The sequence below is a fragment of the Microdochium trichocladiopsis genome, assembly GCF_020744255.1.
Source record: "Microdochium trichocladiopsis strain MPI-CAGE-CH-0230 chromosome Unknown B0I36scaffold_16, whole genome shotgun sequence".
NCBI lineage: Eukaryota > Fungi > Ascomycota > Sordariomycetes > Xylariales > Microdochiaceae > Microdochium > Microdochium trichocladiopsis.
Genome location: NW_025763559.1, coordinates 310,539 through 337,956, shown reverse-complemented (window position 1 = coordinate 337,956; position 27,418 = coordinate 310,539). Strand labels below are relative to the sequence as shown.

The window sequence follows — 27,418 nt, the reverse complement described above, 5'->3', positions numbered from 1 at the left end:
GGAGCAGTGGAACTCGGCGTTAGACGAGCGCTGGGGATGCATAGCCTGATTGACTGAATCTATCAAACTATCTGAAGTGTCTCGCAGTTATACCCTAGACGGGAAACCTTAGAGATTGAGGGCGCAGCCATCGTGGCCCTTGATGTCGATCTTGATTCCAACAATATTCCATTTGCTCTGTGTCCTATAATTAAACTGCTAGGCACAGGCGAAATCTCCTACCCGTTGTACGCGCCGTTCAGGTGCTGGCAGCTTCTATCAAATATCGAGGCCCCTAGAGAATGCGGGAGAGCCAGCTCCAGAAGGAGGGTTTGCGATACTGGTTGGTGCCATCACCAGGCTCCGCACAATCCTCCTCAGATAGTAAACCCCTTGCACGGAACCCTGTCTCAGCTGCATCTCCAATGCCTTATGTCTGTAGAGCAGCCTCTCAGCAGTGATCCGGACATCACTGTTCGCCTGAGCCAGCGCCAAAGCAGCGAGCGTCCAGCTAATCTTAATGCGTCCATGCTCATCATACAAGTCCTCATACGTCATGAGCGACGCCCAGCTGTCGACGACCTGTATCGCCCTCTCCTCGCTGACCCTGAACCACTCGGTATGCCCTTTGCCACAGCCCGCGCACCGGGGCTCCTTGCGGCGCTCCCACGCCAGCTCCTCGTGCGCGAGCGTCTCTGCGCGTTGGGTGTATTTGAAGACGTCTGTGCTGTGCGCAAGGATCGGGCGGTAGCCGCATTTCCTGGACCAATTGTTGAGGCGTCGCTCGATGGGGTTCATAGTCCACCCGATCTTGACGTAGCCCGGGGATGAGGCGCGGCGGAAAATGTACAAGCGGCCGGCTTTGAAGTCTCGCTTGTCGAGTGGCTGACATAACTTGGGGCCCATGTCGTTTGGGGGATGGACGGCATGATAGAGATATTGCGCCCTTTGAGCATAGGGGCTGCTTATGGTAGGGCTGTCTTGGTTGGCACTGAGCTGGACCTTCCAGAGTTCGCGGAGTGCTGACTTATCCAGTGCGATCTTGTGCATATCATTCAGCTCGTCAATGGTGGATGGCGACTCGATGGTATTGTGCTCATGGCGCTTCGTGGTCAATTTCCGGACATGGCTGGGGAACTCGACGTGCCCTGCGACGTTGTCTCGCTTCCAGCTAATCCGGCTCTGCCCCAACGCGGCATCCGGTAGCTTCCTGGTGGAAGGAGGTACTCGTGCAAGCGGATCGAGTAAACGAAGAGTTGATGAAGGGAAGGCCAGGGCTGATCTGCGGAACATCGGGCCACCGACGCACAAGGCTAGTCCCATGTCTAGAATTGGCAAAGAGAATTCCGTTCCAATAATGTCTAGCGCTCACTCTTGGTAGGGACCGGTAGATATGTTTATATCGGGCGCGCATCAGCACTGTCGAGCCTGAGGCATCTTATTATGCCGTTTGCTCACAGTGTGCGGCCGTTGGTGGCATGACAGAGGGCAATCTGCCAAACCGGTAAACGTGAGGCGCATTGTCCAGACTTCCAAATACAAACAATGACGGTCATTAACAATGCCACTCCGCAAGCGCTAAACGCATCACACGCGTGTGTCGTTCCCCTAGTCGTCCGTGCTCACTGTTTGTACCGTCTCGTTTCCTCTTCATAAGCCCCCGACTCCGAAAGCATCCCACCCAGTGCCCGCCACCGGCCCTCGCGGCGCTCACGAGCTCGCAGTGCTGGACCCCTTGAACATGCCCACCGCCATGCTGCAGTCCGTGACCACCGAGACTATGTCGAAGCCCCGGTCTACGCGTCTCTTTCCGTCGCCGGCGCTAGTGTGTCGGCTTGTTGGTACGATGTGTCGCATGAAGCACGGCACTCGGCGAGCAACGAGATAACTGCTTGCTATCTTTGTCGGCCGTGGGATACTTGGTGCGTTATAGCTCGGGTGACCAGGTGCACCATGTTTCGGTTGACTCAAAGTCACCTGAATGACGGCCGACACCTATGTATGTGTTCAAGTTCTGGCTTTGCGCTCCATACCATAGTAATGCACCCCGTATGAACCCCAACCCGCTTGTCCCTCCCCCACAACAAACATATCAAAACCCGGCGCCTCCTGCACCGAGGCTGCAAATGGCAGGCATGCCGGATAGAACCTAATGCCCTTGGTCGAGTCTGGTTGGCTATCAGCGCAGTTGCTGAGTGGAACAAACATATAAGTAAAGAAACAAGGTAAACAAAGCTTTATGGCACCAAGAACACAAGTATGTGGTGCAGCTTCAACTCTCACGGCTACAGTACTGTACTGTACTGTTCAAACTCCCGAGCGTGACCCGGCATTTTACATGTACAGTACTGTACTATCAAGCATACAGTAGTTGCAGCAAGTTTTTGGACCAAACAAGTTCAGAAATAAACAAACAAAACAACTGTTGCTCCTCTAAGCTGTATATAACCCTAGTTTTCGACCTCTCATTCTTCGGCCTACCTCGCCCCGCCTGATTAACCCGCACTGCCCGGCCCGGACTCCAACTCCTGCTACCTTCCTATACAATCAGTGCCCAACGGTCCCTCTCCCAGCCAACCTTATCTCCTCCTCTGGCTCTACGAGAATAACAAAAGCGCGTTACCATGCTTCTTCAGATAGCCATCCTCCTCGTCTCGGCCCTGACGGTCAATGCCGGTTCCATCCGGAGGCATTGCCACACTGGCCCGCCTGGGCCTCCCGGGCCTCCCACCGCTGGTGGACCTCTTGACCCAAGTGACCCTCCTCCAGCACCCGTTGTCACTCCTACACTGCCAGTTCATGGTGGTAAGTTTAGACGCGATTTATCCCCGCCTCGTCTCTTTATACTAACTTGATAATCAGGATCGAAGGAGCTTGCTGGCCCTGAGCCCCTTGGCTTCAAGTCAGTGCTTATTGGTCACGGTATCCAGAATTACACCTGCCCCGCTGCTGGCGCGAAGGCTACCGCCACTGGTGCTCTCGCTGTTCTCTGGGATATTGCCCCTCTCTTTCCCGGTTCGGGCCCTCTTGCTCTTTCCACGGAAGCGTGGGCGGCCCTGACTGTTAAGGCCCTGCACACCACCGCTATCCCGCTGAACCTTGCCGCTGACGCTGGCCGACCTTACGCTGCAGACCCCAGCGCGCCCTTTCCCGCGGCCGCGGACCTGACTCTCGAGGGTGTCCGGGTTCCGCTCCGCTTTGCTGGCCATCACTACTTTGCCGGCTCTGTTCCCACGTTCACTATGGGCGACGCCCTCTTTGTTGGCAAGAAGAACGACGGCATCGCTGCTCCGGCCGACGCCGACAACGGCATCACCGGCACCGGCACGATCGACTGGCTAAGGCTTGGTGACACTGGCTCCTCGCATGTCACGACCCTGGCCTACCGCGTCTACACTGCTGGTGGTGTCGCTGGCCCCTGCACCGGGGCCGGCCAGGCCGAGAGCGTCCCTTACACAGCCCAGTACTGGTTCTTCGGCTGATACGTATAGGGATCATATCTTCAGCAGTGGTACCAGGCTGCCGCGCTCGGGAAAGCAATAGACGGTCGCGGATTTGAAATCGGTAATATTGCACCATTTTGCATGCGCCTACCGACACAGAAAGTCATAGCCAGACCATGTTTCACTCTTTCTTATCTAGCTTTCCCCAACAGTCTACTCTCATAGGATAGCGGCGGGTGAGGGTTGAAAGTTCGTTTCCGATCTGCGTATAGTGATGGGTGAGATTGCTCGCTGGTGCGCGGAATTTACAATAATACAGGTCTTAAATGTCCGGCCCTTGTCAGGTTCAGATAATAGGCGCGCCGAAGGCCAATGTTCCTAAGTAGTAGCCGCACTGTCGTGTCTGCGGCAAGCTCTTAAAGCAGTGTGCTAGTGAATATTACTACCGGAACGTATATGATACCGGTAGCGATGGACGAAGTAAGGTAAGTAATAGTGACACTGGCTGAAATCGCGGCGTTCCCTTCAACTATGGCACGACGAGATCAGCGCTATCGAGACTCCCGTCAAGCATTGAAGGTGCCCAAAGAGGGAATAACCGGTTTGTATCAACACTGGCGTCGGGGCGATCGGACCGTTCGTTATGGTTGTCCAAAGGGGCGCTATGGATGGCCGACTGTAGCTCTACCGAGTGGCGTCGTGGAGCTATGGTAAACGTTATGTCGGGACCGTTGGGATTGGTGAAATATTGCCGTTTTCTAGACGCGTTGGCATGGTCGAAAGTCATATGCGCCATCATGCCCATGTAGGCCGACTTGAGATGGTTGGTCTTCCCATTACTAGGGCAGACGGTATTGTCGACTTCGGATGTGTATGAGAGATTGAATCTGCTCGCGTTTGAGTTGCAGATCACATAGTCCTCCCTTTGCCGCATCTGCTTTCTTTTCTCATTGACTTTAGCCTCGACAGCGTCGAAGTCGAGATCTTCCCATGCGCAATTGATCTTGAAGTTCGCGAGGGCCAGGAACACTTGTAGCCTACGGGCGATCTGCGCATGTATATCAGCCTCTTCTTGCCTGCCCGAGCTTTTGTGCAGAGTTTAGAGCAGTGTCTGACCATACGGGTTGTAGCCCGCTTGAGAACCTTTTTTGAAGCGTTAGAACTTTGCCGCTTGGTGAACGACACCATGACTAATGGCGGGTATATATGCCGTGTGGTTTCCGGGATCCGTTATGTGGTGAGGCGGTGTTGTTATAGTAAAATTTCGACTATTAGCGAGGGTGTATAGGAGGTGGAATTATAAAGGTGGGGCTGGAGGCAAGGAAAGGGGCTCAAAACTAGCTAGCGGTACGTGCTATTAGTTTAGAGACTGCTTAACGGAGCATAGTTATATCTGTGCTTATGACAACTACCTATAACGTAATCCACAAGCAAGTGAGCCACTTTCCGTCATTTCCGTACAGGCCACCTTCTTTTCCCTTTTTCTCCACCAACAATTATGGGACGGCAATCAATTGAAAGCGATTTGATTCTAGCGCTTAATGCGCTTCATTCGGACCCAGAATTAAGTGTACGACAAGCTGCATTATTGTATAATGTATCCCGTGCAACCCTCCAGCGACGACGAGCCGGCCGACCTGCTAAACGCGATCTCCGGCCACATAACCAGAATTTGACCTCGTACGAAGAGGACAGCGTCGTACGATACATACTTGACCTTGATTCGCGATCGTTTCCACCGCGACTTAGTGGTGTTCGAGAAATGGCGGATCGACTCCTCCGCGTACGCCACGCGCCACGCGTCGGAACGAACTGGGCCTCAAACTTCGTACGACGACGACCAGAGCTCCGTACGCGTTTTAATCGAAGAATCGACTACCAGAGAGTCCTCTGCGAAGATCCAGACGCGTATCGCGCGTGGTTTAAGCTCGTACAAAACATAATCGCGAAATACGGGATCCACGATGACGACATCTATAACTTCGACGAAACGGGCTTCGCGATAGGTAAAATCTCCACCGAAACTGTCGTTACAACCTCCGATCGACGTGGGAAGCCAAGAGCTGTACAACAAGGGAATCAGGAATGGGTTACAGTAATCTAGGGTATCGCGTCGTACGGCTATTTAATCCCGCCGTATATCATCTTCGCCGGGAAGGTCCACCTCGACTCCTGGACCGCAAATAGCCCCCTACCGCCCGACTAGGTAATCGCGCTTTCAGAGAACGGTTGGACGACGAACGAGAGAGGCCTAGAGTGGGTAAAACACTTCGATTTCCATACGAAGAGTCGTACGAAGGGTACCTACCGCCTCCTTATCCTCGACGGCTACGAGAGCCACCATTCCGTCGATTTCGAGCTCTACTGCAAGGAACAGAACATTGTGACGCTCTGTATGCCTGCTCATTCGTCGCATAAGCTCCAGCCTCTTGACGTTGGGTGTTTTGGACCTCTAAAACGGGCGTACGGCAAAGAAATCGAGGGTCTTATACGGGCGCATATTACCCATATCTCAAAGGAGGACTTCCTCCCAGCCTTTTATAAGGCGTACGACGCTACGATAACAAAGTCAAACATCCAGGCAGGCTTTAGAGCAACTGGGATAGTACCGTACGACCCGGATTATGTGATTTCGCAGCTGGATGTAAAGTTTCACACGCCAACACCGCCAGGTTCCTCTGCTGGACTGCCACTCCCTTGGGTTTCAAAGACGCCGAACAACCCAATTGAGACCGAATCGCAGACGAAGTACATTGAAAATCGCATCGTACGACACCAGAATAGCTCACCGTCGTCCATTGTTGAGAGCCTGCGGCAGCTGAATAAAGGAATCACAATGATGGTGCACGAGCAGACCCTTATGCGCCAAGACCTCACCGAACTTCGAGATGCAAATGACCGCCTTAGCCGCCGTCGTCGTACGAAAAGAAAACAGCTACAGAAAGGAGGGTCCCTAACGATTGATCAGGCAAAAGATTTGAAGGCTCAAATCGACGCGACGGAGCAGTTGAGGGCGGAAACGAATCAGAATAGTGGTCGTACGAGGAGGCCCGAAACGCGCGCGCGACGATGTGGCGTCTGCGGCGAGCCCGGCCATAATGCTCGTACGTGTCAGAAAGTTGTATCTGCCTCTGAAGAAGAGGATTCCTCATAGTTTCAATTGATTTAAGGCGTTGTGGTTGAATTCTCTTATACATTATCGTGCGGGTGCCTTAAGGGTGGCTCACTTGCTTGTGTGGCTCACTTGCTTGTGGATTACGTTATCTCTTATCCCACGTTAAAACGAGGGACCAATAAGATGCGGGGCCTCGATAAGGCTCGCACATGCAGATAAGCAGGTCCTACGTCAGGCGCCATGCACCACCGCCACTCGACTGGCGCCATCCTTTCACTTCCAATACTTCCGCTGCCACAGATGCTTCACGGAGTTGACATCCATACACCATAGAACTCCCACAAATATGTCACACACTCCACGCCCGGCTCTACAACATGCTGTTGGCCATACCTGCCAGCCCGCGAATGCAACCTATGTGCCTCGCCGCTGGCGCAGGCTTGGAGCCTGTGATCGGTGGTTCGTTTCGCCGAGCGAGAATGCCCTCAGTCAATGAGCTAGGTGTGAGAAGAGGATGAGGGCTTCCCACCAGCCACCTTTTGTTAACAGCTGCTGATCAAAGACCAATTTTAGCCGGGGACTCTCACGCACATCCTCCTTCAATCAACACTTCACAATACCAACCAGCGAGTCCAGTCCAATCACCACGAGAATACCTGCGACTCGCGGCCGCCTTTGCTACCAGCGAACATTGCCTTAGTGTCGAGGACACCAAGTGGCAATGGCGGCATCCCGCCCAAAGATGAACCTCCTCTCCCTTCCAGCCGAGGTATGTCCTGCTTCATATTCTCCAGTGCCGGCTATGAGCGGAGTTGACCGTCTGTATGCGCACAATGCTAGATCCGGTTGATCATAGGCGAGGATGTGCTCGAGGCCCCAAGGGAGATTGAGCTTTCGCAAACTGGCGGAAGGACATCCAACACGTGGGAAGCTGCGACTGGGGAGCACTACGACCTTGACACTCAGAGGATCACCGACATCCACAACATAAAGTTTCTCGGCAACGTGCTGACAGCCGGAGGTCCGATCAGCATGCTGCGACACTGCTTCAGCAGCTTCGACGATCTCTATCTATTCTTGTCAGCACACAGACCAGCAGCACTCACGCAAATCCGCTACATGGTTGTCCACTGGTCATGGCTTCCTCCAGTTGGGGAGATGCAGGCAATGCTGGCGGGTACAGGACCAGCACCCGATCCTCGAGCTGTCGGAGTTGCAATTAACGGACGGGGCCAGCATGACCATATCCTGGCGCTGCTGTCGCACGCGTCGCGGCTGGAGCGCTTTGCACTACGGATCGACATGACCAACCACTACGACTCAAATGGTGCGTTCGATCAACATATGACCGAGACAATGCTGTCAGGAGCATTAACGTCGATCGAGAACATCTTCTTACACACACCCGATGAAGATGACGGCGCCAACATGTCCACTGTGACACGGTTGATCAACCTCCCGGGATTCTGTCTCGAGCTTCGCATGTGCACCTATGACGATTCTACCATGAATCTGGTCGAACACCAGATTGTCGACTTGGCTTCACTCAAGGATGGCCTGCCCATCGACTTTGGTGCCAACCTGCCATCGTACGCGTTCTGGACCAGCGCGGACACTCGCAACCGTGTCAAAGAGCTCAGCATCAAGATCCATCGCCGCCAGCTGCACCATGCCACACTTCCCAGGCCTCCTCTTCCCACCGTCTCTGGCACTACACGTATGAAGGCTGCCTATAACGCCAGCGGTCTCACTGTTAGTGGTCTTTATAAGGATGTCCAATGGCTAGACCGACTAGACCAGCCACCGAGTTCTCGAACCAGGCGGAGCAGCAAGCTCACGAGCCACAATACCATCGCCAAACGCGCAGCACGGCTTGTGGACCCAGCCGACGGGCTAATCAAGCAGTCCATCAAAGTACGAGCGATTTACCTGTCCGGTGAGCGCATCATGGCTGCAGTCCGCCGCTGGGGTGGCAATGATGACCAGCACGTTCCGCTGTCTGCGCTTATGAGCGACGACGGTCTCGATGCGTTGAGCCACTTCCTCGCCGCACCAGCCGCCGATCTCCGAGTCATATTCACTGCCGTCGGCCCTCTGAAACTCCTAGAGGAGCTTGGCGGCTGCCCCTGTCGACGAAGCAAAGCGCTGAAGAAAATACAGTGCATCTTGGAGGAGGCCGCTGCACCGCAGTGATTCAGGCCAGGCCAATCATTCGTGGACCACAAGGATTCGATGAACATACAGCAAGGTTATTGTGTGTTATTGACTACTGGATGAGTTGTTAGGAATTTTTGTGGCTACGGCACAAATGTTTCCATGCCAAGTCTGTTTGTCGATATGTCGATATGGTGTTGTTTCTGATCTGGGGATGTTATCAGTACCTCGAAGACAGATGAATTACCTAGGCCGTACGTCCTTGGGAGATTCCTGCTGTCTTTTACACGATAGTGTCTGCAAATGGACTGTTTGTATGCCATAACATGGTAATCGTGTCTGTGGCTCCCGGTGGCGGTCTGTCGGTGAATCGTAACAGCTTGATAACTACAGCAGATTGAGGACCCGGCGGCTACACTTTTTTCGCCTGCTCGTTCGCCAGGACACAGATGATGTACGATGAGTTCACGGGGACCCTTCCACAGATGCGATGGGGTGGCTGCAAGGCAAACTGCTCGCGCATATCCATTCGGCCAAGGCTCGACGAACAGCTCCCATTTGACAGACATATGCGAGGAGTCAGGATAGTCAGCCATGATTTAACGAAGTGGGCAATTCCAAGGCCTACCATTTCGACATTCCCCATAGGAGGTCACAGAGGCCTTGCGACATTAGTTCGGATGATCTGCCTCTTCGGCGTGGCTCGCGATTGAGCTACAGGTTGCAACGCGCCAAACGAATCACAAGACTCGTTCACCCGTCCACCAACCACAATTCTCCAACTACAGTTGCTCACAGCTCAAATGAGCCATGACTGTCCTCGGAGGAGCGACACAATCACAGTCAATGCCCCAGGGGAAAAGCTGATCCATAGCGCAGCCCAGACATTCGAAGACTTTCTCGGAGATGCACCGATCAGATTGTGCGCTTCCTGGCAAGCTTCCTGGCAGGGGCTAGACCGTGGTGGCCCGGACATCCACCCCCGGTTGGCGTCATTCAGCTAGGGAAGAGAAAAATACGACTGGGCAAGATGCGGAATACAGTAGCCGATACGGTTCACAAGGACACGTTTAGCATGTTTTAGTGCGGAAGAAGGGAGGAATACCAGGCTTAGTCTCTTTGGTGTGCCCACCAGCTTAATGGCGGGCCATGCATGGCAGGAAGCGGTCTGGCGGCGGGTTGTAGTCGCCGACAGGCAACACTGAAGCAGGAACGGCCATCGCACCCGCTTGACCGAACTGGCGGCATGGTAGTGTCTCCATCTCGCGGACGGCGAACGAGACCGACAGACAAACGCGAGTATTTGTTCTGTCTCGGTCCGCGCTAACATCCCTCCGCCACGTGCAGATGTTCCCGTCCCGTTCCCACCGTCCCATCTTGGTGTGACTCTTGAGCGCGCGCTCGCACTCTCGCGAAGAAATAGAAGTTTCTTGCGAGGGATATGGCATTCTCTGTGCCACCCGTGACAGACGCAGCGCGGCGATCTCCTGGAACTCGCCGCAGAAGGCGAGGTGCAAGGGCGTCCACCGATCGCCGGATATGCCGCGGTCTTCTAATCCCATTGGCCTATTCCCAGGCCTCCCGGCGACGCAGTTGCAGAGACCCAGGTATGGGTCATCGATTGAAGCTCCGTAGTCAAGGAGTAACTCCACAATTTCAAGATGACCACAGGATACGGCGAGGTGCAATGCTGTCAAGCTGTTCCCCTTGCGGCAATTAGGGTGGTCCTTGTGTTTTGGCCCCTGGGACCGTAGGATCAGCCACAGGGTTATGAACCGATATTCGGCGATTGGGGTTGGCTTAGCCCTCCAGAAGAGTGCGGGCGGGATCTCTGTGACCCTTGTCCACAGCCCACATTAGCAGGTTTGGGATAGTTTCCGAGGCCTGCTTGGCGATTGACGGGAGCAGGAGAGTGCGGAAGTGGCGGCTCACTTTCGCTAGTTAACAGGGCAGAGAAAGATGGTCACAGATGGCGAGCCGTAGCTCTAATGGGAGAGAAACTGCCATAATCAAAATAGAAGGTAGAGTAGTTGTTGCTGGTGATCTTTGGCGCCCTCTGGAAAAAGATAATAGGTAGTAAAAGTTGTGGGCCTTCTACTAAGTGAGAAATCATCAGGCATCGTAGAGGTCTTATGTAGGCTACTTGCCATGCACGACTTAACCGTGGTTGAAATGGTAGGTTTTATCTGCTGTTGCGCAATCGCAGACGGTGGCTCAACTCGAGTGCCTGACCATTATTCAGCCTGGTAGTGACCGTCACTACCGGGGCCCACTTGGGGTAAGCCCATAGTTAAGGGTGGGTCAGCGGGCTGGGGGTTAGCTGGAGTGACGGCCACTACCATGACGTTCACTACCAAGGGCGGTTGGACCCGCCCGGCTCCATTTTTTTAACCCCAACCCCCAACCTAACCCCAACCCAAGCCCGTAGCGGAGCGCCCCGGGGGGGGGGGGGGCAGGGGGCAGAGGGGGCAGCCCGTATCGTAAGGGAGTACACACGCGCGCGCGCGCCGAAAGGAGGGTAGGCATAGCAGGACAGAAAGGATTCAGAAAGAGGGGACGTATTTAGCAAAGCATAAGCACATAGATAGGAGCACCTATATATAGAACCACTAGACTAGAAGAACGCAGAGACGCTTCAATTCATAGTTTCCTAACCCTCGGCTTGACTGACTGGTTATCAAGGTCTATTTATACATAGGTCGCAGAGCAGGAGGCTCCCATCGCCCATTCCCCTGCATGCCATCCCACCGTGCTACAGCTGCCGTGCTATGGCAGTCCATGGTGAATAACTAACTCCTGTTCGTCCGGTCCCTCGTATGGAGCAAGAGTGTCGGCGAAGCCGCCAAAGTCGGTCACAGCCCGAAGAATGTCGTGCTCGGCGGTAGCGCTCTCAGGCGTGCCGAAGGAGACGCGGAGCTGGGCGAAGGAGACGCGGAGCTGGGCGCCGGAGTCGAGGAGAGGCTGCGTGTGCTGGTCCATGCCGTAGAAGTAGCACCAGTCCGCAGAGAAGGACAAGTAGATGCGTGAGAACGTGAGGCTCGAGCCGATCACTGCCGGGATATATCTGTCCAAGACCTCGTCGGCACCCACAACCTCGTCCTGGCCTCGGCCGTCCTCATCATAGGGGACGAAGATAACCTCAAGCTGGTCGTAGCTATCCGTGAAGGCGAGGTGGATAGAGAGACGCGGGCAAGGGATCGGGCTATCAGCGAAGGCGCCCCTTACAGCCGATTCGAAGAGACAGAACTCGTCAGCGCTCGAAAAGCTGAAGACCAGAGTGTCATGGTTGAGGAGGATGGTGGTTTGGAGATGGTCTCTGCTCTGTTCGGCAGCCTGGGGGTCTAGGAGGGCGCTGCCGCTCGGGAAGCGGGCAAGGTTGATAACCTCGTCCTGTTGGAGGAGGGACCCGGTGTTCAATGGGTCGGCCCACTGCGAGGTAAAGGTCTGCCGGCCGATAACTAGAGGGGCTGAGGGGGGGGTCGCCATGGTGGCAGGCTGGACTGGATACAAAAAGGTGGGTATGAGTGAGGGAAGGTTGATATTGAAGGTTGAAGGGTTGACAGATCTGTCGGAATCGGGAGGAGGAACAGAGAGAGGAGAGGCGAGGGGCAGGTCTTATATAGTAGCAGTGGAACTGGAACCACGAGCTGTCTACTGCTCGGCCGGAACAATGCAATGCCATAATGGCAGGGCTTGAGTCAACCATTGCTTGCCAGGAACAATGCCAGAATGGCAGGGTTGAGTCAACCATTGCTCGGCCGGAGTAATGCAATGCCAGAATGGCAGGGCTGAGTCAATCATTGCTCTGGAGGAACAATGAATGAACAGCTTGAGTTGTTAATGACGAACCGAGGGCCTCGAGGAATTCCTATATAAGAGCGCTCCCCCTCCCACCCCGAAACCTCTTCCTCCTCTGTCGATATAGTCAATTCACCTGTTTTCAGCCAGCACATACAACATTCTCTCAACGGCGAGAGAGCAGTCTACCCCTTGTTTTATCTCTACTTTCTCCCCAATCAGTAACTACCGGCAAACAACAATGTCGAATTGTAACAAGGGCTCTTGTGAGGGCTTGGCATAATGATGCTTAGATTGCTAATAATCTTTTAAGGGTTACTGTAGGTCCTTGAGGATTAAGTTCCTCTTGATCTCAGGAGGCGGGTGCTCCCGCCTTTTGTATGTCAGGGCCCCGCTCCTGCCTAATCTGTTGGTTGTTTCTCGTTGGTTGCTTCTAACCGCCGCACGAGTAAGGCATTAACCCCTCCTGCATGGTCCTTGCTCCATATGTCCGTGTGACACGAATGCTATTATGCCAACGATCTTCGCAGGAAGGTTCATCCATGAGTTATACCCTGAGATTCCTGTCGCCTTCTGTACGAAGGATGATGAGGGTACCTGGCACTTCCACCCCAGCTCCCGCATCAGCATCTCAAGCGGCCTCGGCCGAGCCCACCTGGTAGTAATCTTCATCCTTGCTACTTACTAATATAAATCTAGCCCCCCTTTAGTATATACTTATATTCAAGTATATAGCCAGAAACTAATAGTTACGTCTAGTGAGAGCTTCTTCCCGTCCTCGGTAGATGCTATCCTCGGCCTGCGCGAGTCTCTCCAAGAGCTACGAGAGCTTGCCCCTCAGATCGGCTTCCACGAGACGCTTCAATCCATCACGAACCATCAGGGCTATATTACTCAAGTAACCCTCGTCCACGCTGGCTCGCGCCTTCGTAGCGACTGTGACGCCGTCTTCTGGTTCAGATTCTTTATAGCACTTCGATCAATCGCACATATAGACCAGACTTTCGAATTCATCAATAAGGTATCCTTCGCGGAAGTTTCTGGTGAGGCAGGTCGGCCCCCTTATCAGCTACTAGGCTGGTCCTTCGAATATATCCAGCAGACCGCCTTCCGGTGGACTCACGTCGAGGAGCGTTACCGTCGCTATGGCAGGTTCATTACTCTCCGTAACGGAGTACGGGTCCTCGGGCTTCAGCCACGGCATGTACAAGAGGTCGCCCAGCCCTTCACAGTTCATACCGTTGGCGATGTGGACGATATTACGGAGTAGGAAATGGCAAACTGGATGGGCTAGTTGAGGAAGCTTATAAGAGTGGAACCCATTACCTAAGGGCTCTTTAACTTCTGGTATTATCGCGATGTTCCCTAGATAGCACACTTCTAGATATCGCCCAACGTACCACTAATGCGATATAATATTTTACCCTTTTAAAACCTCCCGTACTTTAGCGCGCGTCTGAGTTGATCGCCAGCTTGATAGTGTGTGGTCTTGTGGAACACCGCCTGGCAAATCATAGGGAACCGAACAATCCCGTCGAGAGCCAGGCCTTCAACACCCCCAGGTGCTCCGCCACATATTCGGCCCGCCGAACGGCCACGAGTGTACCCATGCGCCGTCTTGAGGTGCGTCATCAAAGCTGTTCGCCCTCGACAAACATAGCGCTCTCTATCATCAGAACAGAGGAGACAACAAATTCCGTCCCGAAAAACTGGAATGTGTGGAATGGGCTCGGCATCTGGCAGGGGCTTGACGGTTTGACGAATCAGCTCTGGTGCTTGAAGAATGGAAAGTTGAAAGAATGTGTTTTCGAGGGCTCGTATGGCCGCGGGATCGTATTGGCGGATAGGACCATGGTGCAGCTGGACATGGCGTACAGCAGAGGTGTGCAAGATGGATCTGCATTCTATACGGATAAGAATGTGCCATTTCGGCTCGTGGCAGAACAGATCTTGTATCCTCATTGCACAGTTCGATGCAAGAGTTTTAGGGAGCTTGCAACATACAAACGAAGCCAGGTCGTCGCGTCCGCTGGTTTACTGATCGCGTCTCGACGCGTGTGGTCGGGAAGTGGGCCCATTAGACTTGAACGCCGGGGACTACCGGACAGGGGGCTCGTGACAATTCAGGGTAGGCGACAATTATAATATGAGAGTAGGGCGTCGCATATTTCGGCCTGGATGAGAGCCGGGACACCGTAAAGTATTCGTGACAATGCAAAAAAAAAAACGGATACCTCGACTGACCATACATTGTCCTCACGCGCCAACGATACGCAGCACTTAGTTGACGGTGAACATGGTGGATATACAGATATGCGATAAAGGGCAGCCCGGGCCTGACAAGCAGGTAATGTAGTCGAAGCCCCTGCCGTTGTCTCCGTCCATGCTAGGGCGTCTGATGCTGCAGGACCTGTTTCTGGAACGCCGACCAATATTCTTCCTCCAGCCAGGTCACAAGGCATCGTAGGGACGAAATGATCTTGCAGACGCCTCTGGCCTTGGATGTCGACCCAAGAGATATCCTTGAATAGAGTGTTGGGGTATTGACACCGACCAAGAACGGATCCCGAGACGTCGACGGTCGCGGGGGAACGGTCGCGACAAAGTACCACTCATGGCCGTGGACGATGATGCCGGGGAGGAACTCGATGGCCTGAAAGGACGCGTCGGGACATTGGTGAAGGAGACTTCGTAACTGTGCCGCATGCCAGGTTCCCATTTGGACCTCTGCCTCCGTAGTACTGCCCTCGGGACTCTTAAATTCAAGGGAAAGGCCGATTGGATACTTGCACAGAGCTCCCGAGTCTGTGTGGTTAATGGAGATGCCAGGGCGGGATGCGCGTAGCATGTCGATCTGGCGAGAGATGTCGCTACCAGCCCCAGATTTGAGGACCAAGCAATAGTCCACCATCTTCGGAGGCAGTGTGGAGGGGCTGAACGCGCGGTTGATCCTGGAGGAGGTGCTGAGCCATGATGTTAGCACAAGGAACCGCGGAAGGGAAACCAGCGCAAGCAGAGCGCACATACCAGGCGTGGAAGTCGACGAGCCCAGAAAGGTCATCTTTTGGTCTGAGTACCCACGAGAGGATCTGACGATAGACCTGATCGCTCCAGACGCACTCTAACTCGTTGTTCTCGTCGCACTCGATAGCACGCTGGATCACGCGAGTGATGAAGGCTGCCAGTGGCACGTCAGGGCGAGAGCGCGATTGCGATTCTTGGTCAGCTTGTTTGAGAGACTGGAAGTACGTCTGGGGGATTTTGTGGTCGGAAATTGCCTGTTGTTCGTTTGGCGGTTAGCGGAATGCATCAACACACGTCGCAGCACCGTTGGTTATGAAGAGTCTTGTACCTGGTCCCACCATTCGTACGGAAGTCTAGTTTCGCCGCTATCGATTTCTTCTAATCTCTCGAGAAGGGCCTGCAAGCTTGTCGGTAGACCGCTTGTGTCGAGGGGGAAGGCACGTCGGGTGTAGCCGTTCTTGTCGAGCTCGGCAAGGCGCAGCTGCTTGGTCGGAGATGAGTTCCTCGAGACGGCCGACACCGATCGCTTTGACGAGGATCTGCTTGACGACGTCCGGCTTGGAGACGGCCTGTTCGGTGAGGCCAGCGGCCAATGTTGAGACCGCGGCGGCGGTCGCGGGGTCGTCATGTTTGCTGCATCATCCCCAGCTTGGACGATGTCCTCTGCGTCGCTGGCCATAGCAGGAACTGACCGTTTCGGTGGCCGCGAGGATCGTTGCGAGGCCTCTGATTCGGTAGCAGGTGGAGAGAGAGCTTGTCTCTTGGCAGGAGTATGGTCGGTATCGGCAGGATCGCGAAATCGTTTTCGGTCGCGGGGTGACGACTTAATTAGCTGGTCACTCGCCTCGGCGGACGGTGGACTTGAAGCCTCAATGCCCTGAAGCCAATCGAGTATGGCAGGATGGTCTTGGGTCTGGTGTGGTGACGCTTCTAGCATTTTCGACTCCGATGTGAGGTTGTCAAGCACTGCGTGCGACATTGATTCGATCCATCACGCAGGACAAGACAATGAGGAGAGGAATGTTGGTGGGATCCGATGACATAACGCCCAACCGGATTGACATTGAATTGTCCGGGCAACCGCACCGAGCGACCCCACTATCGGTTTACATAAGCCACACTGCAAACCATTTTGATGGCAAATTGATAACGTAATCTACCCCCTTCCCGGTCACACCCCCTACTCGGTCAGAAATTCCCCACAGACGCGACCCGCACCTCATGGAGAGACAAATCGAACACAACACCCGACAATTCAGCCCAAAAGAGACAAAACAAGTAAATCAGGACAATCTATCTATTACATCTACGGGAATTGTGTTCAAAGGACCTGCATTTACTACACCGTGGTGGTGCGCGCTGTCTTGGGACGCTTGCCTCCTCGTCTATCTGTCGTTGGACCCGCTCCTCGTCTTCTTGCTGTTGCTTGGCCCACTCGTGCTCCCTTTCTCTCCGTCGGTTGGCACACTCCTCTTCCTTTTCTCTCCGCCGCTTGACACGCTCCTCTTCTTTTCTTTGCCGTCGCTCAGCCCGCTCTTGCTTCTCTCGTTGTCGCTGCGCCCGCTCCTCATCCTTCTCGCGACGTCGCTTGACCCGCTCTTCCTCCTCTTCCTTCCGTCGCTTTGTCCTAGCCGTGCCTTCTGCAACCGACAGAGTACCGCCGTCGCTAATGTATTCGCGGCGTTGCTCTCTCTTCCGCTTCCGCCTTTGGTTTTCTGAGCGAAGCAGCCTGTTCTCGTCGGAAAGCAGCACGGCGCTGTGCATGGCCATTTGACAACCTTTGATGAGCTGGCTGATGGCCTGTGACACCGGCGAGCCTGGGTTTTGGGGCCGGCGTTGAAGAAGTCGTTCCGCGTGAGTGGTAAGCTGGCTAACGTTGTAGGGGGTCTTGTGGGCTTCCAAGCTTTTGTGGGGGCTCGGAGTATGCCTGTCGCCGCCATCATCGCCATGATTGTCGACGATTTTGTCGACCTGCACCCGTAACCGAGACAGCACCCGGGTCGGGTCGAATGGGGAAAGCCCTGTGGCCAGGAATCCGCTTTGGATATTCGAAGACGAGAGTGCTTGTCGGCGAGCCTCGAAGTACAGAGGCAGGAAGTCCTGTTTGTCGATATGATTGACCCCGGCGAGCATCTTCTCTTGAACCTTCCGGCCATGTATCCTTTTCAATGGCGAAAAGCACCCGACATCCAGAGGCTGTAAAAGATGTGATGAATGTGCTGGCATTTGGAGAACCACGATGGAATTTGCCGTACAGTACTTGTCGAATTCCGGCGTGACGTGGCTGCCGTGCCCGTCGAGAATGAGCAGTCGATGTGTTCCAACCGTACGGCGTCGTGTGCAAGAATCAAACACCTCCTTCAGCCAATGCAGACCAAGGTCGTCGGAAGTCCAACCTTTGTCGCTCACGGCAATATGCCAATCCTGTGGCACTCCTGATTCGTACCAGCTTGCCTGGTGCACCTTGCCCTGGAAGATGACCTTCGCCGGCAAAGCCCACCCTTGGCAATTGATGGACTCAATCACTGTAACCCATTCTCGATTCCCAGGCTGCATGACCATTGGACGACCTCGCCGATCAGACCGGGTGAGGACTCGTGCCGTCGCAATGACTCCCATTTGAGACCCCGTCTCATCGAAGTTGTAGACATCCCCATCGAGAATCCCCCACTTCTGCTTCGTCCTCGCCACTCGGTCATACCATTCTTGGATGGTCTTCGCGTCTTCGCATTTGGCACGTTGGTAGTCGTATCGGCGAGAGTATTTCGCCTTGATCTCGTCGTGGCGACTAACGAACTTCCGCACCCAGTTTTCGCCGACAGGATCTTGGCCGCGCTCTGAAAGCAATAAGTTGGCCATCCGGCGAGTCTAAGCCACAGTCGGCGGCATCCCTCGCTCGTCCATCGACAAGATCCATTGTACCAGGGCAGTCTCTTCCGTTACCGTTAACTTCCGGTTGTTCATTTGCGCGTCGCGTCGGGGAAGGACACCGCGAATTCGATCAGATACAGGTGATTGAGGGGTCGTATGCGGTCGCGGCCTCTCGGGTGCTTTGGAATTGGTCTTGCTGATAGGCCCTGACGGCTAGCAGGACCCGTTCTTCGTGTGGAACTGATTGGTCTTGTGTTGCGATCATCGTGCTCGGTTTGTCTCTGCATGAGATGCGGGTCGCGTCTGTGGGGAATTTCTGACCGAGTAGGGGGTGTGACCGGGAAGGGGGTAGATTACGTTATAGCCCCCCTTTTTTTTGCCCGTGGCATATGGTCTGATTGTTACCTGAAGAACCCCTGAAGAAGCTAAAGTCGAGACGGCGACCATCCTGCCCGGCATAAGGGACGGGCGGCACCAAATGGTCACTCATCCAGACGTGGAAGATTATGCAGAGTCGGATCCTCCGTCCACCCATTCGTGGTCGTCGTCGTCTTCGTCCCGTCCAATCTAGCTGCCAACCAGTGAGAACATGTGGTGGCCGAGGCAGCGCTAAATAGCCACTGGTAAGCCGGAATGTAGTTTAGCGCTGCTAGTCAGTCTTGGTCCTGCATGTGTGACTCCAAAGGCCCAGGCATGACTAGCCCCGCCCCGCTTTTAATTTGCTCTGAAGCGAGTTTTGATCGGGACTAGCCATGGGTGTGTGCAGAGCAAGTTTCTACAAGTTGTTCGCAGCAGCACGCTCGCTTGCTCGAATCTCTCCCTACACAAGGTTATCCTTCCTACCCAAAAACAGGCAATGGTCTGGCAACAGAGTTGGCCCATTAGTATCGACACCCCCTGGAGCAGTGAACAAGTATGTCTCGAGAGGACATCCGTACTACAATGTGGCGAGATTTTCCTGCCGACGTAACCACTGGGGGATTTGCAAACTGCCGAAGCTACCTGAAGGGTTGCTGTGCAGGCGTCCTACCTGTGACTTTGTAGGCAGTTTCAAGGGCAAAGTTTGAGCGGGACAATCAGCTTCGAGGTCCGTGGCCGCGAGAGGGGAAAGGCGCAACTTTGCCCGTTGCCTGGACCTCAATAGTTAGAGGGCTGGCTCTGTCGATCGGTTGCCGCATTTGCTTCACCAATGAGGCAGACCCAGTACCTATTGTACGTTATGTCTGAGCGAGACGACTATTTTGGGCATAAAGACATTCTAGGGGGTCTTCAGCCGATATTCGGTCTTAAGGGTAAGCCATTCCACCAGACGTGTGCCTGAGACAGCACCGTCTGCTTAAAATCGATAGTTCAACTTCTCGAAATGATCACCTCCCGACCCGGGGGGGGGGGGGGGGGGGCGGGGGCGATCTAGCTCCAGACTGCTCTATACTTGCAAAAATGGCCACTGGGGCTGACGATCACCATACTATTAAAATGGGGCCTTCCTTGAGAAGAGGGGCGTGGAAAGTGGAGGATATGTATCCTTTATACCTGTCCCTGCAATCCCCGTGACCGTGAGCCTCTGCGCGTCAATCCGCAGGAAATGGATTGCCCCGTCAATCCAAGCTAAGCCAAATTTCAACGTGTTCTTCACTCATTATAGTCCCTCAATGCAACTGATAACCAGCAGATCTCTACACGGGAATTGGGCCGGGGCTCACTAATTTACTGGTTCCGTAACTGGTGTTGAAGGCCGAAGGAGGCTGTCCTGCCATAGTGCCATCGTCAAAAGATCCTTAGTGGTGCATTCTGCACAGGTGGACTCCGCCACTAAGCACCCATCTCCAATGTTGCTCCATCCTTAGTCCGAGGCCCGGCGCAAGTTGAAAGGCGGCTCTAGCTCCTGAGTGAGACTGCCTCCACTTGAAACGTTACGACGGGGGGGGGGGGAAGTCACCGGCGTGTCTTCACTCGAAAGGGCCCTCAACACCAGGCGATATTCAGAGTTGGGAAACGTCGAGTCCAAACACCTCCCGCCTAGACCGCCCCACCACATCTGCTGCCGGCTGCGGCTGCGGGGACCAGTCTCGTCACGTGGCGCATCAGTACTCAGCATTGCAAATCTACGTCTTTTCTGGGATCGGGCAGGGAGATAGCGTCCCGTAGTCCAGGTCTCCGGCGACACCATGGCGCGTCTCGTCGGTGCGCTTGCGGGGTGGTAGAGAGAGATCGCCACATGCCAGGGGCTGCCAATCTGCGGCTGGACGTTAAAACACCTAAATAAATCGGATGATGCGCCCTGTTTGCTTGAGACTTGGTCTCATATGGATGGGCCAGAACACCCGTACGACTTGCGAACGGCGGATCATTCTGCTTCTCTCCTGCAACGATGGCGGTCGACAGCCGAGGACTCGAGCTCCAGGCCGTCGCCTGGACGCTGCTTGTGACGGCCATCGTCTCCATTTCGCTGCGGATTTACGTCCGAGGCTTTATTGTCAAGAACTTCGGCGTCGATGACTGGAGCATGGTTGCCGCGATAGTACGACGCTCTTCCTCTACCTACGCACTTGCGACGCTCCCGCCGATGGTACCGAAACTCCCGAGCTAACACCGCCGTGTTGATAGGCATCGTTTATCCTTTTCGTCACTTGCGCCCTGCTTGGTGTTCGCTATGGCACCGGCCGTCATCACAGGGACCTCAAGCTGGAGGACCAGGTAAAGGCGCTAAAGGTACGAAGAGCTCGCTTCATCTTCATCTGCGCCCATAGCCCCCAAAGAATGCCCGCTAATACCCATTTCAGTACTGGTGGTTCTGCTATCTCTGGTACTGCCTCACCATGATCGCCTCCAAAATCTCCATTGGATATTTTCTCCTGCGCATCACGGTCCGGAAAATCGACATCTGGATCATCTACGGCGTCATGATGATCACAGTCCTTACCGGAGTCGTCTTTTTCTTCGTCACACTCCTACAGTGCATTCCCATCTCCTACTTCTGGGACAGGGGCCAACCCGGGAAGTGCATCAGCATCGATGTCATCATCGCCCTGACCTATCTCTACAGCGTCTTCAGCGTCATCTGCGACTTTACCTTTGCCATCCTCCCCGTCTTTCTCATCTGGATGCTGAACATGGGCCGCAAGACCAAGATTGCCCTCATCCCCATCGTCCTCATGGCCTGCGTGTGCGTCTTGTCCCTATCCTCGATCTGGAGATCCTGCCTGACAAGCGCTGACACTGTGAATTAGGGCTAGCTGTGCCGTCGTCGTCCGGTTCGCCTACGTCAAGGACTTCAAGAACCCAGACTTCTTATGTGCGTCACGAGACCAGCTCTGCTATCCAAGTGCATTCCTGACACGTCATGACAGGGGCAACCATAGACATCGCTATCTGGTCAACCACCGAGCAGGGTCTCGCCATCACAGCCGGTAGCCTCGCGACCCTCCGTCCTCTCTTCCGTCTCGCCGCTTCTCGTCTGGGCCTCTCCAACAGCGCGCCCTCAGGCATCGTGGGATCTGGCCAGCGCGTCCCCTCGGCCCACCGGGACTGGGACCAGAACGCATGCAAAGGCAGCCGCCGCCACCCCGGACCCTTCAGCTTGACGACTCTCATGTACCGAGACGAAGAGCACGCTGAAGTCGAGCCCAGCGAGAGTGCCGACTCGGAGCCCGGGCAACCGACCAATGCGCTGGACAAGAAGCGCGCTTCGTTGTGGAAGTCGAGCCGCGGTGATGCCGGCGATAGCGAGGAGGAGCTGACCGAGGATTCGCCGAAGCAGGCCACCTGGGATGATCGGCAGGTCAAGGTCTTGACCACCCGCGGCCCCGACGGTAATGTTTGAATCTTGTAGTTAGTATAGAACATGTGCCCAGAGCAAGAGTCTTGTTCTTGTTGCTGTCAGTATCTGCCAGCGTTTCTCGCTCTACGGCGCGGGGAAGGGTGAAAGCTATACGACAAGCTATTGTCTGGCTTTTGTTGCGATGTGGGGAGGTTGAACTAGGAAGCTAGCCAAAAGGTTCCAGTCCTGCAGCATGCTGCCATTGCTCACACAAATTTCCGATATACATGAGCTCTAACTCGGGGACACCGTTCCGAGGGTGACTGGGGTACCTCGTGCTCGCATGAACAGGGAGCTCAGTGCCTCGTGCCATTACATCTCGTGTCGTAAAGTTCCACAGGCAGTGCAAACGGTCCATGGCTAGAGACCGAGCCACTATGTTACTCCGTCAGGTTAAAACTCCCTACGGAGCCTCGACGGTAACCTGATCCTGGCTTGAGATTATGTCTGAAAACTTCGCATGTCAGATAGAATGACACCAGAATGACAACAGAATGACCTCGAGTGATAGAAGCTTAGACCCTGGCCGTCATTCAGTTCGAAAACGAGCCTCAATTCCACCCTGCATGATGGGCAGAAGCAGTGAGGATCACGGCGTAAACCCCCCCCCCCCCCCCCCACCCCAATTTGTTCTGGGAGGCTGTCCCGTGAACGACGCTGACTTCATCAAACGGTCAGGGCGGCATGTGAATGCTCTCCAGACACCACCATCTCAATCTCCCTTGGCTATTATTGAAACCACGCCATCAGGGCTGGACTGACAGAGGGATTATTATGGTCTACTACGGACGGAACCACCATGAGAAGCACTAATGTAGCCCCAATGTCAACCTGACCCTCCTCTTCGGCCTCAGACCTAAGGTGGCCGCAAGCGTGAAAATCCATCCCGTTACCCCGGATTCGACCCGGCCCTCTCCGTAGATCTCGCGGACCGCGACCTACTGGCCGAAACGGGCGCTACCGGTTCACTGACAAGGCGCATGGTCAACCTTTGACTGGGTCAATTGCAAGCTCAAAATGGGCACCAACTGCCTGAACTGCACAATGCGCTCGGACGCGTCCGTTATGTCAGATGCGACCGAAGGCTATGGCGATGTACTCAACTTCGACCCGTACGGCCACAAGATAAGATGTTGAGGTATGCCCGCACTTGTCTGCGTCGTGTACACCCGGACGCCGCCGACACCACTCTCTATCTGGGTCGACCTTTCTCACTCTATCGTCAGACTCTCACTATCACGAGCCCGAAGCTGAAAACGTAAGATGTGGGATAATGTAAAGCCATCCATACAATGACACATCCAGCGGGGTATGCAAGACTTAAGTGTTTCATTCATATGCTGATTGTGTTGACGAAGTAGCATATCCCCTAATGATAGCCGGGATGCTGGCGCAGCCGGATTCTGATGGGCTGATTGTTTGGTCGCTGCGATCTAGATTCCCCCAGATACCCCAACGCCTCCAGTCGTCCGAAGTTCCTTCGTTGTCCATGTTCGGTCCTGGCCAGGATTGACATAACATCCCAGAGACTTGAAAGCCAGCTGAACAGAATGTGGCCAGTTATAAGCTTTTCCCCAGCCTGCACATTTCCGGGACTTAGCCGGCCGGATCGCCTCACCAGACTGCCGGCCCGGGGCACACAATATCCCCGGCATTCCCGCTGTAAAAGCGTAGAATGGGACCACGGCAGAGCCCTCGCATGTGCCGTCATTGGAGGCCATGAGTGCGACCACGGTTCTGCTTGCTGTCAGCGAAGATCACTGTCGACTATCGCAACACAACCCGTATCGACACGGCTGCAGGCCGTGTTCCATGAAGCGTTCCGATGCCTTGCAGGCTGCGAAACAGTGCAGGCTGCGAAACGGTGCCTGGTGGAGGAGAATAGCGTCGACGACTACGCTCTGTTCGACGTTTGGGAGGGAGCAAGCACGCCGAAGGACTGGCCATTCGGAGAGGACGTCGTGGTCCGGGCTGTCGGTCCTGCGGGCGAGTTCTACTTGGTGGCGCTGAGGACCAGGGCTGCCGTCAGACCAATCAATTCAGATATGGGGTTATATCTGGTCTGAACTGATACTAGCGGCCTCATATCTGCTTTGATTGATTGATTGAGGGATATCTGATACAGGCCTGCCCCCCTTCCCCTTCTTTGGCCCCTCTAACCTCTAAGAGGATGAAGTTATTCCCAGCCCCCAAACTCAACTTCAGCTGCCCGGAAATAGTCCCCCGAGGGAAACACGCCCATGCCTAATCCAGTTCTTCATCAATTGAAGCATCTCAATGGCTTTTGAGTGCAAGGAGTGCCGCTGTGAAGTGACAGTAAGCTTCGCCGTACTAATGCTCTATCGCAGTCAGAAGACATGGCTGGGATCGCAAGGATATCCAAAGCCAAGGCACTCAACCGTGGATACTGATATTTATGATCGATCCACCATTGCATAACGTTCTTCACAGGATGACCTGGTTCCCTCCGATAGTATCTTTCAAGTTCGCCGCCTGTCAGGGAAAGCTTTGGCAGTGTTGCTAATAATACGGCAATAAAACAATATACTGCCGTACATACGATATAATATGCACCGCCTCCATATTGTACTGTACCAATATGATATGGAGGTTGTCATATTGTGACAATACAATACAGGTAACGTAATCCACAAGGGAGTGAGCCACACAAGTGAGTGAGCCACCTTCCAGGTACCCGTACGACAATGTGTAAGATAATTCAACCATAACGCCTTAAATCAATTGAAACTATGAGGAATCCTCTTCTTCAGAGGCAGATACAACTTTCTGACATGTGCGAGCATTATGGCCGGGTTCACCGCAGACGCCACATCGTCGCGCGCGCGTTTCTGGCCTCCTCGTACGACTACTATTCTGACTCGTTTCCGCCCTTAACTGCTCCGTCGCGTCGATTTGAGCCTTCAAATCTTTTGCCTGATTAATTGTTAGGGACCCTCCTTTCTGTAGCTATTTTCTTTTCGTACGACGACGGCGGCTAAGGCGGTCGTTTGCATCTCGAAGTTCGGCGAGGTCATGGCGCATAAGGGTCTGCTCGTGTACCATCATTGTGATTCCTTTATTAAGCTGCCGTAGGCTCTCAATAATGGACGACGGAGAGCTATTCTGGTGTCGTACGATGCGATTTTTGAGGTACTCTGTCTGCGATTCGGCCTCAATTGGGTTATTCGGCGTCTTTGAAACCCAAGGAGGTGGCAGTCCAGCAGAGGAACCTGGCGGTGTCGGCGTATGAAACTTCACATCTAGCTGCGAAATCACATAATTCGGGTCGTACGGTACTAGGCCTGTCGCTCTGAAGCCTGCCTGGATGTTTGATTTGGTCATTGCAGCGTCGTACGCCTTATAAAAGGCTGGGAGGAAGTCCTCCTTTGAAACGTGGGTTACGTGCGCCCGCATTAGACCTTCAATTTCTTTACCGTACGCCCGTTTCAGAGGTCCAAAACACCCAACATCGAGAGGCTGGAGCTTATGCGACGAATGAGCAGGCATACAGAGGGTAACAATATTCTGTTCCTTGCAGTAGAGCTCGAAATCGACGGAATGGTGGCTCTCGTGGCCGTCGAGGATAAGGAGGCGGTGGGTACCCTTCGTACGACTCTTTGTATGGAAATCGAAGTGTTTTACCTATTCTAGGCCTCTCTCGTTCGTCGTCCAACCGTTTTCTGAAAGCGCGATTACCCAGTCGGGCGGTAGAGGGCTATTCGCGGTCCAGGAGTCAAGGTGGACCTTCCCGGCGAAGATAATGTACGGCGGGATTGAATAGCCGTACGACGCGATACCCTGGATTACTGTAACCCATTCCTGATTGCCTTGTTGTACGGCTCTTGGCCTCCCGCGTCGATCGGAGGTCGTAACGACAGTTTCGGTGGAGATCTTGCCCATCGCGAAGCCCGTTTCGTCGAAGTTATAGATATCGTCATCGTGGATCCCGTATTTCGCGATTATGTTTCGTACGAGCTCAAACCACGCGCGATACGCGTCTGGATCTTCGCAGAGGACCCTCTGGTAGTCGATTCTTCGATTAAAACGCGTACGGAGCTCAGGTCGTCGTCGTACGAAGTTCGAGGCCCAGTTCGTTCCGACGCGTGGCGCGTCGCGTACGGCAAGGAGTCGATCCGCCATTTCTCGAACACCACTAAGTCGCGGTGGAAACGAACGCGAATCTAGGTCGATTACGTATCGTACGATGCTATCCTCTTCGTACGAAGTTAATTTCCGGCAGGGTGGTCGTACGTCTTGTTTTCGCTGTGCGCCACGGTGTCGGTCCCGGAGCGTCGTACGAGGTACATTATAGATCTGTGCAGCCTTGAGTACGCTTAATTTTGGGTCTGATCGAAGCGCATTTAGCGCTAGAATAATGTCGGCTTCGTTTGATTGCTGTGGCATAATTATTGGTGGAGAAGAAGAGGAAAGAAGATAGCTTGTACGAGAGGACAGGAAAATTGGCGGGTCACTTGTATTGGCGGGTCACTTGTGGATTACGTTATAACGCGAGAAAGGGGTACGGCAAGAATGAAAGAAAGACATAGGGCGCTTCCATAGGCGACCCGGGAGGCGGGGGCATCTCCAGGTGGGTCCCCCGACCCCGTAGGGCTGACTTGCGAAAAAGTAAATCCCATTGTCATGTTTCGACTTTCAAGCAGTCAAAACATGACAACGGTCGCCCCAACTCGGAGTTGAACCGAGGGCTCTGCTCTTTCTAGGGGAGCAGCGTTCTAACCGCTAAACCATTGAGGCTTTCTAGCTGTTGTTGAAGAGTCAATCGCTTATTTGGATATATAAGGCTCGGGCAGGCAGGCAGGCAGGCAGGTCGGCAGGTAGGTCGGCAGGCAGGTCGTCAGGCAGGTCGGCAGGTAGGTCGGCAGGCAGGCAGGCAGGTCGGCAGGCACGTCGGTAAGCAGGTCGGCATACAGGTCGGCAGGTAGGCGCAATGACAAAAAGGGGGTGACCCACATAATGACCGCCGCCGAGAAGAAGCTATCATTATGTGGGAGTAACCCGGCCCGGAGTTAAACTAATTTGAGGTACTGCCCAGAAGCAGTCGTTTCCAGGCGGTGATTGTGCCAGCCGTACAATCACATCCCAGAATATATACCGGTATTACGTACGTAGTAAGTTGCCCCATTAGTTTCGGGGTCGCTGAGAACAGCTGTGGACTATCACATTGATAGTCGGCGCATGATTTGAGCGGCCGTA

The 27,418-nt window shown here is 54.2% G+C and overlaps 9 protein-coding genes and 1 non-coding gene across 10 annotated transcripts; 4 read left to right on the top strand and 6 right to left on the bottom strand.

Annotated features, from left to right (window-relative positions):
• Positions 1 to 258: 258 nt before the first annotated feature.
• B0I36DRAFT_356456 (meiotically up-regulated gene 113-domain-containing protein) lies at positions 259 to 1,302 on the bottom strand (the record flags this gene model as incomplete). The annotated part of the gene is made up of 1 exon (XM_046157633.1): positions 259 to 1,302. One exon carries the CDS (start codon positions 1,300 to 1,302, stop codon positions 259 to 261), a length of 1,044 nt encoding a protein of 347 aa, XP_046004344.1.
• Positions 1,303 to 2,603: 1,301 nt separating this feature from the next.
• On the top strand, positions 2,604 to 3,461 carry B0I36DRAFT_378518 (uncharacterized protein; the record flags this gene model as incomplete). Its single annotated transcript, XM_046160696.1, has 2 exons — positions 2,604 to 2,733; positions 2,842 to 3,461. The coding sequence occupies 2 exons, from the start codon at positions 2,604 to 2,606 to the stop codon at positions 3,459 to 3,461; spliced, it is 750 nt and encodes a 249-aa protein (XP_046004343.1).
• A 129-nt stretch (positions 3,462 to 3,590) lies between these two features.
• Positions 3,591 to 4,694, bottom strand: B0I36DRAFT_341311 (uncharacterized protein). The gene is made up of 2 exons (XM_046156004.1): positions 4,539 to 4,694; positions 3,591 to 4,470 (listed from the first exon to the last, which is right to left on the bottom strand). Exons 1-2 carry the CDS (start codon positions 4,608 to 4,610, stop codon positions 3,952 to 3,954), a joined length of 591 nt encoding a protein of 196 aa, XP_046004342.1. The 5' UTR covers positions 4,611 to 4,694; the 3' UTR covers positions 3,591 to 3,951.
• Positions 4,695 to 6,790: 2,096 nt separating this feature from the next.
• On the top strand, positions 6,791 to 9,105 carry B0I36DRAFT_341286 (uncharacterized protein). Its single transcript, XM_046156003.1, has 3 exons — positions 6,791 to 7,040; positions 7,111 to 7,306; positions 7,378 to 9,105. Exons 2-3 carry the CDS (start codon positions 7,259 to 7,261, stop codon positions 8,728 to 8,730), a joined length of 1,401 nt encoding a protein of 466 aa, XP_046004341.1. The 5' UTR covers positions 6,791 to 7,040; positions 7,111 to 7,258; the 3' UTR covers positions 8,731 to 9,105.
• Positions 9,106 to 9,827: 722 nt separating this feature from the next.
• Positions 9,828 to 12,177, bottom strand: B0I36DRAFT_370138 (uncharacterized protein; the record flags this gene model as incomplete). The annotated part of the gene is made up of 2 exons (XM_046159875.1): positions 9,828 to 10,530; positions 11,486 to 12,177. 2 exons carry the CDS (start codon positions 12,175 to 12,177, stop codon positions 9,828 to 9,830), a joined length of 1,395 nt encoding a protein of 464 aa, XP_046004340.1.
• Positions 12,178 to 12,959: 782 nt separating this feature from the next.
• On the top strand, positions 12,960 to 13,759 carry B0I36DRAFT_356452 (uncharacterized protein; the record flags this gene model as incomplete). Its single annotated transcript, XM_046157632.1, has 2 exons — positions 12,960 to 13,147; positions 13,225 to 13,759. 2 exons carry the CDS (start codon positions 12,960 to 12,962, stop codon positions 13,757 to 13,759), a joined length of 723 nt encoding a protein of 240 aa, XP_046004339.1.
• Positions 13,756 to 14,838, bottom strand: B0I36DRAFT_56583 (uncharacterized protein). The gene is made up of 2 exons (XM_046163033.1): positions 14,734 to 14,838; positions 13,756 to 14,235 (listed from the first exon to the last, which is right to left on the bottom strand). The coding sequence occupies exons 1-2, from the start codon at positions 14,734 to 14,736 to the stop codon at positions 13,918 to 13,920; spliced, it is 321 nt and encodes a 106-aa protein (XP_046004338.1). The 5' UTR covers positions 14,737 to 14,838; the 3' UTR covers positions 13,756 to 13,917.
• Positions 14,839 to 14,875: 37 nt separating this feature from the next.
• Positions 14,876 to 16,141, bottom strand: B0I36DRAFT_257037 (uncharacterized protein; the record flags this gene model as incomplete). The annotated part of the gene is made up of 3 exons (XM_046150993.1): positions 14,876 to 15,452; positions 15,517 to 15,728; positions 15,842 to 16,141. 3 exons carry the CDS (start codon positions 16,139 to 16,141, stop codon positions 14,876 to 14,878), a joined length of 1,089 nt encoding a protein of 362 aa, XP_046004337.1.
• A 4,614-nt stretch (positions 16,142 to 20,755) lies between these two features.
• B0I36DRAFT_257001 (uncharacterized protein) lies at positions 20,756 to 22,207 on the top strand (the record flags this gene model as incomplete). Its single annotated transcript, XM_046150989.1, has 5 exons — positions 20,756 to 20,905; positions 20,992 to 21,096; positions 21,168 to 21,550; positions 21,615 to 21,679; positions 21,735 to 22,207. The coding sequence occupies 5 exons, from the start codon at positions 20,756 to 20,758 to the stop codon at positions 22,205 to 22,207; spliced, it is 1,176 nt and encodes a 391-aa protein (XP_046004336.1).
• A 4,676-nt stretch (positions 22,208 to 26,883) lies between these two features.
• Positions 26,884 to 26,959, bottom strand: B0I36DRAFT_t210. Its single transcript has one exon. It is a non-coding gene; the product is annotated as a tRNA-OTHER (tRNA).
• Between the last annotated feature and the right edge of the window lie 459 nt (positions 26,960 to 27,418).

What these genes read in the sequence shown, in the direction of transcription:
- B0I36DRAFT_341286 (XM_046156003.1), top strand. Translation starts at nt 7,259, where the DNA reads ATGGCGGCATCCCGCCCAAAGATGAACCTCCTCTCCCTTCCAGCCGAG. An exon ending in TCCTCTCCCTTCCAGCCGAG is followed by an intron (nt 7,307 to 7,377) that starts GTATGTCCTGCT and finishes GCACAATGCTAG; the next exon opens with ATCCGGTTGATCATAGGCGA.
- B0I36DRAFT_341311 (XM_046156004.1), bottom strand. Translation starts at nt 4,610, where the DNA reads ATGGTGTCGTTCACCAAGCGGCAAAGTTCTAACGCTTCAAAAAAGGTT. An exon ending in AGCGGGCTACAACCCGTATG is followed by an intron (nt 4,471 to 4,538) that starts GTCAGACACTGC and finishes ATACATGCGCAG; the next exon opens with ATCGCCCGTAGGCTACAAGT.